This window comes from Sinocyclocheilus rhinocerous, unplaced genomic scaffold (genome assembly GCF_001515625.1).
Source record: "Sinocyclocheilus rhinocerous isolate Xijiao unplaced genomic scaffold, SAMN03320098_v1.1 scaffold1004, whole genome shotgun sequence".
Classification (NCBI taxonomy): Eukaryota; Metazoa; Chordata; class Actinopteri; order Cypriniformes; family Cyprinidae; genus Sinocyclocheilus; species Sinocyclocheilus rhinocerous.
In genome coordinates this window covers 1,143,184-1,156,778 of record NW_015627248.1, presented here as the reverse complement: position 1 = coordinate 1,156,778, position 13,595 = coordinate 1,143,184, and the positions used below count along the sequence as shown (strand labels likewise).

At 37.9% G+C, this 13,595-nt stretch overlaps 1 protein-coding gene across 1 annotated transcript in view; it reads right to left on the bottom strand.

The window, feature by feature from the left end:
- Positions 1-364: 364 nt before the first annotated feature.
- Positions 365-13,595, bottom strand: part of LOC107725803 (EMILIN-1-like) — a 34,716-nt gene continuing 21,485 nt past the window's right edge. The window contains exons 2-8 of the mRNA XM_016535209.1: positions 7,411-7,533; positions 4,684-4,895; positions 2,148-4,262; positions 1,623-1,739; positions 1,300-1,317; positions 809-943; positions 365-687 (exon numbers count right to left, since the gene is read on the bottom strand). Of these exons, the coding sequence (XP_016390695.1) occupies positions 365-687; positions 809-943; positions 1,300-1,317; positions 1,623-1,739; positions 2,148-4,262; positions 4,684-4,895; positions 7,411-7,533 (3,043 nt within the window). The remainder of the gene's footprint in view (positions 688-808; positions 944-1,299; positions 1,318-1,622; positions 1,740-2,147; positions 4,263-4,683; positions 4,896-7,410; positions 7,534-13,595) is intronic.

The window sequence follows — 13,595 nt, the reverse complement described above, 5'->3', positions numbered from 1 at the left end:
ATATATTCATTTTTGAGTTCATTTGCAAAAACAGAACTCAAAAATCATGTTTTTTTCATTGGGCATTCCAATTAATCTCAATCAAACTGCAGTTAAGTTATTTTGATTAGGTTAAAAATAACAAAAAATTACAGCTAACACAATAAAAACATGATTACATAATAAAAAACATGATTTTTGAAAATGTATCTCTATTTTTGAAGAGTTATCTGTTTTTGCAAATAAACTCTTCATATATATATATACAGTATATATAAAATAGAGATACATTTTCAAAAATCATGTTTTTATCATTGTATATATATATATATATATATATAATGTGGTATCAGAAATAAAATGAAAATTTTACTTTAGAACCACACTACACATCTTCATATAGAAGCATACCACTGAAGATAGTTAAAGGCTCCACTGAATGGGCCAGTTTGCCCATGACCAGGTCTATGCAGACTGTATCGCCCACCTGAAGGGACAGGATGATGTTGAAGACAGCCAGAGAACCTGGTGTTGGTTTTGCTTCGGCCATGGGTTTGTTTTCCAACCCTTCTGGTTGGTAACCTGCCGAGTCCACCCGAGCCATGCCATAGTTAGACCTGGAGAGCACAGCTTCAATCTTCTCATTTTTGTGACCTGTCAGGATAGCGCTAAAGAAGTAGCGTCCATCAAGTGGTGCAGTAAAGATACCTGTATTCAAGAAAAAACAAACATGTATACAGTTTTCCATGGCTCCATCCTTCCACATTATTTTTGCTTCATGCCAAAGTAGAATTGCAAATAGACTGTCTGTCAGCAGTGCCAAGATTACCTGTTCGTGGATTATAATAGCTTCCTTCATTTACCAAGATCTTATCAAAAATGATTGTTCCAGATGTAACCATGGGATTCGTGAGAGCTGCTGAGAAGGAAAGACGTGGTATGTTGGCATCTGCGCCGGCCACACCTGAAATGATCACAACAGTACATTTTTAAAAGAAAGCTCTAAAATGTGTTTTCAAATTGCTGACATCATCAGTTCTTAACCCTAAATTTATCCCTATATAGACATGGTTTACACAACCAGTTTTAGTTATCAGCTGCTGACCTTTGGCTCAACTACTGACCCAGTACTGCCAATAACAACTGAACACATGGCGCAACACTTAAAACAGAAAAATCGCTGACTTTAATGCAAACGGACACTTTACACATCTCACTGAATTCTTGTCTTCATTCCAAACATTGGCACACATTAAAATAACCTCAGTGTTTGACTAGGATATGGCTGCTGAAAGAATTAAAAGCAAATTAAATACATACCTCTCTCTCCTCTGAGACCTATAATAGGAGAAAGCAAAATGTGAGTCACTTTAAAATATGGTGCAAGTGTCGGTGTATGGTGCAATAATATGAAGTGTCTAGTTCACCCAAAAATTACAATTGTCATTCTGAAATTTACTCATCCTCATGTCATTCCAATCTTGTATATTTTTTCATCCATGAAACACAAAGGAGATCTTCTGCTTTCCATATAAGAAAAGTACAGTATACAGCCAAGCACCATGAATAAGTAAATAATGACAAAATATTCATTTTTGGGTGAACATTTTCACTAATCCTTAGACAAAAACAAGGTTTCTCACCAGGAGGTCCTTTTGGTCCAGGTAAGCCCGGAATACCTGGTGGTCCATCATTACCTGGAGGTCCCTGTGGACCTGGGAGCCCACTTTCTCCCTGCGGACCTGGTGGTCCAGGTAAACCTATAATGAAAAAGGAAGTAATTAAAAGAGTTTGTCTTTTCATATCCATCAGGGTTGTGCAAATTTCAGAATCGTCTCCCTTTGAATGTGTGTGAATTTGAATTGAACGGGCACACCCCACAGGAAGTTGAATTGGAATTTGAATAGGAATGACAGCAAGAGAGGTTCACTGAATTGTAATTCAAAGACATTCAACAAAGTAATACACTCTGGGAATTGCATTATGGATTAAATTAAATGGAATCCATTCTCAATTCAATTCAGAATGGTGTACAACCCTGATATCCATTAAAATGTAAGAGCTATGTTAATTGCTGGTGCTGGAAATTTAGAATATGTTCTTACAGGCTGTCAAATTGCAATGTTAGTAAAACTCTCGAGTTTGTCTTTCTACTTTCTAAGTCAGACCTGTTAAGTCATTCTCAGTTAAGCTCTGGAACTCCTTGAGGATGTGGTCCATTGAGGAATTTAGTCTCTTGATGTTGCCATGGATATCATCCAGATGTGTGTTCTGGAGGATCTCAATGAACCCACTGTGTGAGATCACTGTGTTGTTTAGCCCACTGACACAGTTCCACAGGCTAGACACGTGTTTGTTCAGGCCTTCTTTGATCTTCTGGAGATTGTCTGAGACAGAGTCAAGCCGACCACAAACCACTTCGAGTTTAGAGAGCCTCTTATCCAGACCATCGCCAGTCCTCTTGCAGTCACCCATCTCAACCACAAAGTTATTCCCAAAGCGACGTACATCTCGATCCACATTGTCAAAACGTATCCTGCTATCCTCTATGTGCTCTGTCATTTCCTGCTGGATCTTGTCAATTTCAGAAATGATTTTGTCTTTGGTGTTTCCAAGGTCGGTGATAACACTGTCGTGTTTCTGGACCACATGCTCCAGACCTTTTAGTGTGTCATTGATGGAGCTGAAGGTTAAGATGACCTCAGACAGTTCTCCCTGAATTGACTTGAGGTCACCGGTATTACTACTGATGACACTGTATCCATCCAGCGGTTTCTGTGGGTCATCCAGGTGACCTGTTCCTGATTCCGTTCCTGTAGGAGTATTCAGGTTGATCTTGCATTGACCACTGCAATTCTGTACCTCCTGTCTCAACTGATCCATCTCATCCTGCAAACTGGAGCAAACATCCACACAACCCGTCTGACCAGACTCAATTTTACCTTTAATGTAGTTCATTTCTTTCTGCCATCTGTCCATGGCATGGTTTGTGATGTTCTTGAGTTTCTTTAGGTCATCTTCCACTGTGCTGCACACGTCACAGTTCTCAATCTCCATGACAATCCTGTTGAAGTGTTCCCCATTGTCTCCAGTTAGTGCTTTGATCTTGCGAACATCATGGCTGAGGTTAATGACCCTATCTTCAAGAGAATAACCAGACACAGAGAGATCCTTGAGTCGTGTGTCAAACCTCTTGATCTCATCTTCATTTGCAATGACTCTCCACTCCAAAGACTTCACTGTCTCACTAGGGCTCGCACTAGCACCGGTTGGACTTGACCCAGAACTTGAGCCTGAGCACCCAGAGCATTCGCGTAACCTCCTGTCTATGAAGGATGTTGTATTCTCAAGCCGAGATAGGCGCTTATCAAGATCAAATACAGTTTCTTTAAAGATTCCTATATCAAGGTCCATGTCATTAATCCTGTATTCCTGGTCAAGAAAACGATTATTGAATTCATTGCGAAGATTTCTGAGTTCCTGCTGGAATGAGTCCCGTATGTTAGTCTCCATATAAGCACAGTTTTCCTCTGCCTTCTGGACAGTGTTGTTGAGCTGTCTCTCCAGGTCTTTTAGATTATCATTGAAAAGATCTTCTGGCATTATAGGAACTTGTCCACCTGTTCCTCCTAGTTCCCTATTCAGACGATCCTGAAGCTTGTCATAGGCCTCTGACGTTGAGCTTATCTTCCTGTCCATGTCATTAAGTCGTCTACTGAGGTTTGTTACAGTGTCACAGCAGCCTTGAGACCGGCTGAGGTCTCGGCGCAAACCATCAAGAGTCTGGCGGTGACGCTGGTCCATGGCATTAATCTGCTTTTCCAGAGCCAAGATCCTCTCTCGATCTTGTTGCTGTTGCCTTCTCAAGTCTTCCACTCCAGACTGACAGGCAGAACATGAAAGAGTCACTCGACGTTCAAGCTCTCTGAGGATTTCCACCTTCAAGGTGTTGAACCTGTTTTCTCCTGCTCCCCCAATGTCTAAGTCATTGCCTTCTCCCTTTCCATTCACAAGGTGGTTATTGATGCTGACTAGAGTCTTGTCATGAGCTTGAGTACGGTTGTCCAACTGATCAAGCTTGGTCTGAATGTTATGGATGGTCTCTTTCATTTCAGGCTGAGCTGCATCAGCTGGTGTTTTGCCACTATTAAAACCTGGATTACGCATTTCCTCTTGGAATCTTTCATTCATGCCACGCAGAGTTGACTGCAGGTCAGTTAGGTCTTTGTTCAACTTCTGGATTTTGTCCTCCAGTTGCTTCATCTTGTCATTGTCACCTCTCCCTAGGTAAAGATCAAACACAATGGTAATTTTAAGATAGTCAGTAGCTATTTAAAGATTAGCAATAGTTTGGCAGACCCAGAATTCACAGTCCTGTCAACTCTGACAATCAAAACATTGCTCCAGTGGCCAGTTGTAACATTTTGGAGTATTTCTGTAAAGACTCAGTTATATTTGGATGTGCTTGAAAGATGCAGAAGATGCAGGTATGGAAGAATCGAGAACATCAACAAGGCCAGACATTGTTAGACAACTGCATGAGCAACTACAGCCAACAAAGACATCAAAATATAACCAATGGATTTTGGTATCCTCCAAAATGAAAAACAATCAGTGAGAGAATTTTTGGTGCAACACCTTGTTAAAATTTTATTGAAAAAATTTGCAGCATAGTCTGAGGACCATGAGAAAACATTGACTTACCATTCCCTCCGTTCTGTCCATGACCGGTATTAGTTCCAGTTTGTCCTGGTTGTGGTCTAGGCCAAGGTCTGCTTGTTGAGATCTGAGTATCAGATCCCCCGTTTGGTCCATTATTACAGTCTTCTCCACTGTATCCATGGCAACACTTCCACTCCATTTCTGTTAACATTTTGTAAGCCACCTTGTATCTGGGCCTCATGTAGGTCCGATACCTATAAACACATGAAAACCATTTGAATGAAAGCTTGAAATTTCATAGTTTGGACACTGCTGTGATAAATCTTGCCATGCCTAAGTGTTTCCTGACTTGTAATGTTTAGTTTGAATTGTGAAATATATGGGACTGAGAAACAATCAAACAATACAAATTATATGATGATACAAACTACAAAGAATACACTCTATAACAACAAAAACTATCCAGGCCTAGTACATACATTACCTTACGATTCACCATTCTGTATATTGTATAATATATTCCACATTAAACAGACTCTCACTTTAAACAAACCGATCCCTTCAGGGAACAGTGTTGTATTGCAAAACTCACTACTCAACAAATTAATTTCTGCGTGTCGCTCTCAGAGCGAGACCCACATATTCCGACATACACTTGAAAAGCACAGGCTGTATTGCATGCAGTTGTTGGTCCAAGAATGGAGAAAGACATTCATAGCATATACTGTATGTTTCAAAATTAATTCTCAGCACATTCATACCACTTTTGCTAGTTGCTACACAGACATATGCCGGCCAACTGTATAAACCTCTTATTCAATGAAGGGCTGGGTTATGGTAGAAACGGTGCATATCCTTAGATATAGCATGGATCCCTCCTTCAATCTATGGGACCTTTTGTATGTTCTGGCATTCAGAAACTATAAATCTACTTGCTGAAGTTTAATACTCATGGTTAGGGGTTTCTAAGAAAGATTGTATAAGACCATCTCATCAGAGACATTATATTTATGTTGTAATTCTGACCAGTAGTCTAGGTCTCAAGTTCACTGTGTCATTCAAATAAACAAATATATAGTGAAACATCACGGTTAGCCTTGAACCCATACATCAGCACCATATTAAGGTGCAAAAGGAAGCAATTTCAGCATTTCTTTTTTTCCCCAGGACTTTTGGCTACAGTTCTTAAGCCACTGAATTCTTGTCTCCACGCTCTGTTTGTTCCATGACCCCCGTGAGAAGAAAAAAAGGAGAAAAAGGGGTCACCATACTCTACTGGGTGAGTTTAAAGATAAGTGGTGGTATTTTAGTAGGTTTTAAGCCTAATTCCTGTTGCGCGCTGGTTGTAGAGTTTGGAATGACATGCCACCTCATTCCATAAATACTGTAGCAGTGTGTGTGTGCTGAATCTAAAGGAGTTGGATTAAGCTTTTCCAGCTGGAGTTCAGTACGTTTCCAGCAACTGGAAACCACCTCGCAATTGCACACACTTACTAATCCTGGCATCCTCAAACTACATTCTATTTATCTCCATTTGTTGACATTAGCTTTACTATGTAAACACAATGTTTTTAGTATTTCTTAGACTTTAATGACTCATATTTCCAGTAAAATGTGATGTGGTATATATTCTAGTGTCTATAAATGTTATGATGATGTTAACTTTCAACATCTGTTTCCTGGCTGAAATTAATTAATGTAGTACCTAATGGTTCCACTTATTTAGAGTGCACTAAAATAAAGGTCAGAAAAACAGACTTGCTTTTACCTCAAATGCTCTGACTGATTTGAAGTCTGATAGGTGCATGTTTATATCAACAAACAGATGCGTAAGATGGATAAGCTAAAGTGTCATGGTAAAGTAGCATACAACTAGCATTAAGCTAAATAACATACGGCTAATGGTACCCAACTTTGGGGCCTGATCATGCCACATGCAAAAACAGACTGTTTATTGTGCTGCCTATGTTAGCAAGTTACATCTTACATACTGTTTGTGTAAACATTAGGGTGGGTTGCACCAGCCGTTCATAAGTTCTTAAACTGGAACATAAAGTCAACACGAGTGACTTGGCAACTACTTCGACCGTTTGTAAGCTCTGTACTTAATTTGGTTGCACCATTTGTTCTTTAGGCAGATTGTAGCTCGTAGGCTCTGTAAAGTAATGCATAGTCACATTATATGACGTTTACTTTCAGTGATCCAACAGCAGCCTTCAAATTTTAAGCAGATGTGCTCTGAATTTCAGTTTCTCCTGGTAAGGTTAATTTTGCCCTCTGTAACTTCTGGTTTCCACTGAAATATGATACTTAATCATGAAATAATGACACAAATGTTGTAACTTAGTGTCCCTTTATGTTGCAACTTTGCAACACAGCTGATGCAACCAGCCCATATAGAAAACAATTTCGCCGCTATTATGCTTTGACTATGTTAGCTGGCTTCTAAGTAGTCCAGGCTGGTTATTAGCTGGTCTTAGCCACCTGTTACAGAGAAATACTGCTTTAGGTAGCTGGTTTGTTGCTGGCCCAAAATGTTGTTATAGCCTTTTATGAAACAACATAACATGGAGCAAATTGCTCATTGTTTGGAAAAGACATCTGTTGGGCTTGATGCTCTGACAAACAACACTTTCTATTCAGTAAATCTACTGTATACTGAATATACCGATAATCATTGTATAATTTGGGTATGAGAAATAAAACAGAGATTAAACATGTTAGAGAGAGAAAACAAAAGTCCAATACGGATAAAAAGGAAGCGCTTACACTACAACACGGGCACACTGAATGCCCCAGGAACATGGCTGATAGTCAGGCTTCACATAAGTCTCCACTCCATCTTCCACCACACAGCTCACAGTCTTGGTCACCACATACGCACACCAGTTTCTGTAAAAAGAAATGCACATGTAGTTAGCATACTTGTAGAATTGGCTGGACTAACTGAATGTAGCATAGCATAGTAGATTTTATAACAAAGGACTGTAAACCGGTCTGCCATGTCCAGCATTACTAGAATTATTTTTCCAATTTACAACTTGTGCTATATCATGCCTTGTCTATTACAATACACAATGGCTTTCATGCTGCTGACTACAGTTAGAGTGAGTTGGATGCATCACTTATCTAATCTTATGTTTAGCCCCAGTTTTTTTTTTAGTCTACTAGTAAGAGCAACAAACGACATGATTGTCTGCTGTGTGTAATGCAGATGCGATTTGTCTTCTGCAGTTGTTCGCTCATGAATTAAGCTTAAGTTACACCTCAGACCATTGCAATAAAGATTGCCATCAGCGCACATTTGACTCATGCTGTGTCTCTTCAGAATAAACCCACATAGTTTCTTCTCAGAGGCCACCTAAACATGTGATTTCCAATGCATCTGAATCATGATATAACCAGACAACCACGTGTGCAGCTGCTAAAAAGACAATGAATATCACTGATTCTCATTAGGAATAAACTCAGTATGGATTGCACCAAATGTGGCCCCATGCAAAAGTTTTGATTTCTCTATAAAACAGCTTATCAGAAATGATGATCAAACAGTGTTGAGATGACATCAACCATTTTAATAGACAGTATTACCCTCCATTAACCGTGTTTTTTCCTACTGCTCTTGGTCCATATCAGCCATGACTGCAACAAGTAAGTAAGTAAGCAACAGGACAATTTTTTCCATCTTTTCTTTTCTACTTTAGAGGAGCTGCCCACAGTGAAATCTCATTAGTCAAAAATCCCACCTCTCATGGCTGTACGGCAAGGCAAGATTATATAGCACATTTCATACAGAGTGGTAATTCAAAGAAATAATAAAGTAATAATAAACAATAACAATATGAATATATGTATATATTTTGTTATATATATATATATATATATATAAATAATAATGCATTAAAATATGTTCAACATGAAATCTTATCTTATAAATTCAAGAGAAATATTAAAACTAAAGGGTTCTCATTCACTGATAACAGCTGTACATCTTGATATTTTCCAGAGCATTACAAATGACTTCGCATTTGGTCTATATGGATAGTATCGTAATTTTATTTATTTATTTATTTATTTGCAGTTTGACAGTTGACTCTAAAAGGTCACTGCCAAGAAGTAACCAACAGATGACCCATTCCTTTTGCAAATGCATTACGTAACAGAAGGAAGTTAGCCAACAAATGGCTTGTCATGGAAAAAACCACTTAATTCTCCCAAGACATCTTCCACGAGGACGCTCTCTAGACCATTACCACCTGACTCCTGCTTTGATTGCTCACGATTCATCAGTGACCTACAGTGGATTTCCTGTCTCCACAGCTGCTTGGGATGCTCACACGTATTATCAGCACAATTTCATGTTTTGGCCTTCGATATTAAACTCAGATGGTGCTAGATCAGAGTAATGACACCATGACATAATCCATGCTGGCTAAACTAAAGTATTTTTATAATGAATTACAAAAAAAAATGCAGTGTTTTGACCAACAAGTAAAAACCAGAATCACCTTTCAAAGAACTGAAAGAGGGTTTTGTAGCTTTTAGTCCATATCTGTTAGCTTTGAATTCATCTATATGCTAGTGTGCTTCTAAACATTGACAAAATTAACTTTTAGTGAATATACGCAGAAAAAACAGATCATAAATATTCATCGCTTATGTTAAACTACACAGATGTTTGTCCAATCAAATGCTTTGTAAAACGAGAAAGTCCCTCCTCCTAAATTAGCATCTGCAAATGACTAGGAAGTAGCCTAAAAGCCTATTGGCTATTTTTAATAAAATGGGACAAGCACCAAGAGCTTGTAACACTCCAAAGAGAAAGGAAAACTTGAAATTGCATCATCTGACCCCTTTAATATTTCCGAGGCAACATTATTGTTTCAACAGGTAATGCATTAAAATGCTTTCCAATTGATTTTCCATTGTCTTTTATATCTCCATTACTACTAATAACTTCCACAGCTGTGTCCAGTAAAATCTGCTTCCATCCATAATCGTAACACAACAAGGTTTTGATTTCAGTGAACTGTATCTCATTGATGGTGTTAAGTGGTGGGCAATCCATTACTCAATACGTAGCCCACATAACAATACCACATGTAATGCTAGCTGTTCATGCGAGGAGCTTTCTAGGTTTAAAGATTTTACAAAGTTGTCAGGCTGCTTCAGCCCACCACTATTTGTTTTTCAACTGTTGATTGGAGTGAACCAGACAAAGTAAATAGTAAATAGTAAATAGTAAATCCAGGCCGCTACAGCCAGCCATGAATGATCCACATTCTTAGCGGATTTGTCATGCAGAATTGATTCATGCAGAATTATTTTGGGCTCGCTTTCATCGAACACTCATGCAGCTCATGACTTTACTAAGACTCTCAGCATGTTTCAGCTCCAAAAAGAATGGAAAATATGAGAGAAGACAGGAAAAGCGGACAAAATAAAGTGCATTTGGCAGCTTTACACATATCCCGGTGTGTGTGCAGCCTCCATTTGAACCAATGAGAGCTGATTCCAATATACAAAAAGTGATATTAATCCCTGCGATGCAAAATGTTTTCATATTTTTCCATTACATCATTTCTGTTTTCCAAAAATAAATGACTTTATAGTCATAAGTGACTGCAATAAATGGTTTTGCTAAGAGTGAAGTAAAAATGTAGTCATGTAGAAACGTCATGGCTTTAAAAAAATCATCTGCATAATCGCCTGAGATTAAAAACATTACAAAATAAATGAAATATGCTAAAACAGAAGCACATCTCAGAGTTAGAAAGTCATTTTACCATGGTGTTATGATTATGTCACCTGCTTGGATCTAAAAACTCATTGCAGCAGTGAAAGACTCAAAAGAGTTGAAATATAAGACTTCAGAAGTCTCGAAGAGCATAAGGCTAAATAATAAACCCACTCTGCAGTTTAAAGCATCTTGAAACATTTTCTGAGATGTTAGCATGTGTTTAAGTTGCAGATGATGATAAGCAAATGTTAGAATTGATTATCTGCTGTTTAATTCAAATTAGTTACTTTCTCTTTGTGTGATTTTTGCTTAAAAAGCATAAGTAAGGACCATGTAAGGTTTTAAATAAATTCACATCACATGATTACAAAAGGCAAAATGACACCCTTAAATCGACAATAATTAATAAGTTTACACTGTTTTCTGTAACATTTTTTGAGGAATGCTGAAGCTCAAACATTATTGCATGCCGCTAGCAACATCAAGGTCATGGGTTCAATTCACAGGAATACATGAACTGGTGAAATGTATACCTTGATCGCAATGGAAGTCAATTTGAATAAAACTGTCTGCCAAATGCATGAAAGTCAATGTAAAAGACCTTACAAATATCACTCTCTTCTTGTAGAGCCGTTCAAGGGTGTATAAATGACATTTGGAAGTCACTATCTCGCTGTTTCTGTCCCTGCCTCTCTGACACACACACACACACACACACACATACACACACACACACACACACACTATTCTCTAATTATCTGTCAGAAAAGTGACCTAATCCAATGTAGAGTATGTGGTGTAAAGATACAGTCATCTCTTTGTTCCTCAGCACTGCTGAAAACACTATTTTTTCCGATCATTCCCTCAAATTTGTCCAATTGCACATTTGCCATGTTCAACCATGTCCGATGGCACTCATGTGTTGATTAATGTGTCTGAAATGATTGAGTACATAAATATACACATGTGTAACAGGCTGCAGAATCCTATTATTATCACTTCCTGGACCTTCTCCAGTAAACCTAAAACAACAGAGCAGAATGGACTGCAGAAATGGTCTATTATCTAGGGAGCCATTTAATGAGGAAGAAACTAATTTAACTCATTTAAAATGAATTTAACTATACCAAAACCTAGCTACAGTATCCCCATACGTTTAGGATACGGATCTTACATTATGCACACTGATGGATATCTTGTTCATGTCTTTGTCATTGAAGTTTGTTCATAAATCATAGTATTCATTTTGTAAAACTGACACTTTATGCCTGTGATAAACTGATATCTGCATTTATTTCATAAAAAAAAAACAGTAATATTGTGAAATATTGATACAAATTTTTCTGTTTTGAATATATTTTGAAATGTAATTTATTCCTGTAATGCAAAGCTGAATTTTTAGCAGCCATTACTCCAGTCTTCAGTGTCTCATGATCCTTCAGAAATCATTCTAATATGCTGATTTGCTGCTCTAGAAATATTACTTTTGATTATTAATGTTGAAAACAGTTGAGCTGCTTAATATGTTGTGGAAACTGTGCTTTTTTCAGATGTATTTCCAAGAAAAAAACATCGTCTTATATTCGGGACAATACGGTATATTTTTTCAGGATCCTTTGATGATTAGAAATTTCAAAATAACCCCATTTGTTTGAAAGAGAAATCTTTTGTAACATTAAAACGGTCTTTACTGTCTCTTTTGATCAATTTAATAAATCCTTGCGGAATAAAATTAATTTCTTCAAAAAAAAAAACAAAAAAAAAAAACATCTTATTGACTCCAAACTCTTGAACGGTTGTATGCAATAACTTTCCAAACTCTCTATGAGTGCTGCCGTATATGATCACCTTCAGTTTTGGAAACTCTTATATACTTGTGTCACCTCAGATATTACTCAATTCAGGGTCTTAACGGTTCTTATATGAACTGTAATCCTGCAGCTTGTGCCAAGACGATGTCCCCCACCCTTTTAGAAAACACGAGGCCTCTTCTCCCACCTGGTCTACTGATTAATACTGATAATAATTAATTATTATTAAATTATATGTTTACACAGAATCATAGAGCAAAGTGCCAATGATTAACATATGTAGAGGCTACTAACAGAGACTGGACAGTTCTTATTCTTTTGGTGTGTGAGGTGCAGTAGGTGACATCATGCAAAACTAGCTGCCTCAGACTTCAGCTTCTGATTGTCCTCACATGCTTGGATTCTGTCCACCAAGCCACCTTTTGGCTTCATGGAAAAGTCACAACAACTATAGCCTCTAATAACAGTCTACAATGGGACAGAGGCACCATTTAAAGGAACAGTTTGCCCAAAACTGAAAATATAGTCGTCATTTACTCATCTTACTTATCTCATATTTTTTCAAACCTCTATGATTTCTGAGGAAAACACAAGCGCAAGGAATGTTGAAGAACACACAACTTTACACAACTCTTTGCAACAGTTCTTTTAGAACTGTTCAGTGACCACTTATGTTAGGCTCTAAAGGGCAAAAAACAGAGAACTTTAAGTAGTCCAACTGACATACGTGCTATATTTCATGTCTTCTTCGCCGCATACAGGCTTTGTGTGAGGATATGACTTCACAGAAGCAGTTTTTTCAACCCAGGCTCATTGGAAAAAAATGTGCCTCTACTGTACCTACATTTTTGCAAAACTCCAAAAACATAACTATGCATACAGTATATTTCACTGTTGTTTCCAGCTGAAATGACCACTAGTGGCAGGAAAACACCAACAACTTTTATTAATTTTCAGACAAATTATGATTACTAGGGGCCGATTATCGATTAATAAACAGTTATTTTTACCACAGTGCACGATCTGTGATGAAATACAAATCATGATGAAAGCCTATAGAAGCAAGCTAAATTGACATGTTTGCTGAAGCAAATGTGTTTTTCATCCCATATTTACTGTTGTTAAAGGGGTCATATGATGCGATTTCAAGTTTTCCTTTCTCTTTGGAGTGTTACAAGCTGATTGTGCATAGATAAGATCCCTGAAGTTGCAAAGACTAAAGTCTCAAAACCAAAGAGATATTCTTTATAAAAGTTAAGACTCTGCCACGCCCCCCTAAAACGGCTCGTTCTAACACACCCCACATATCTACCTCACTATGTGAAAATATTTGCATAATGCGCCCAAATGATCACGCAAAGAAAGAAGGCGTGGTTTCAGGAACAGCAGTAGTGTTGATGCAG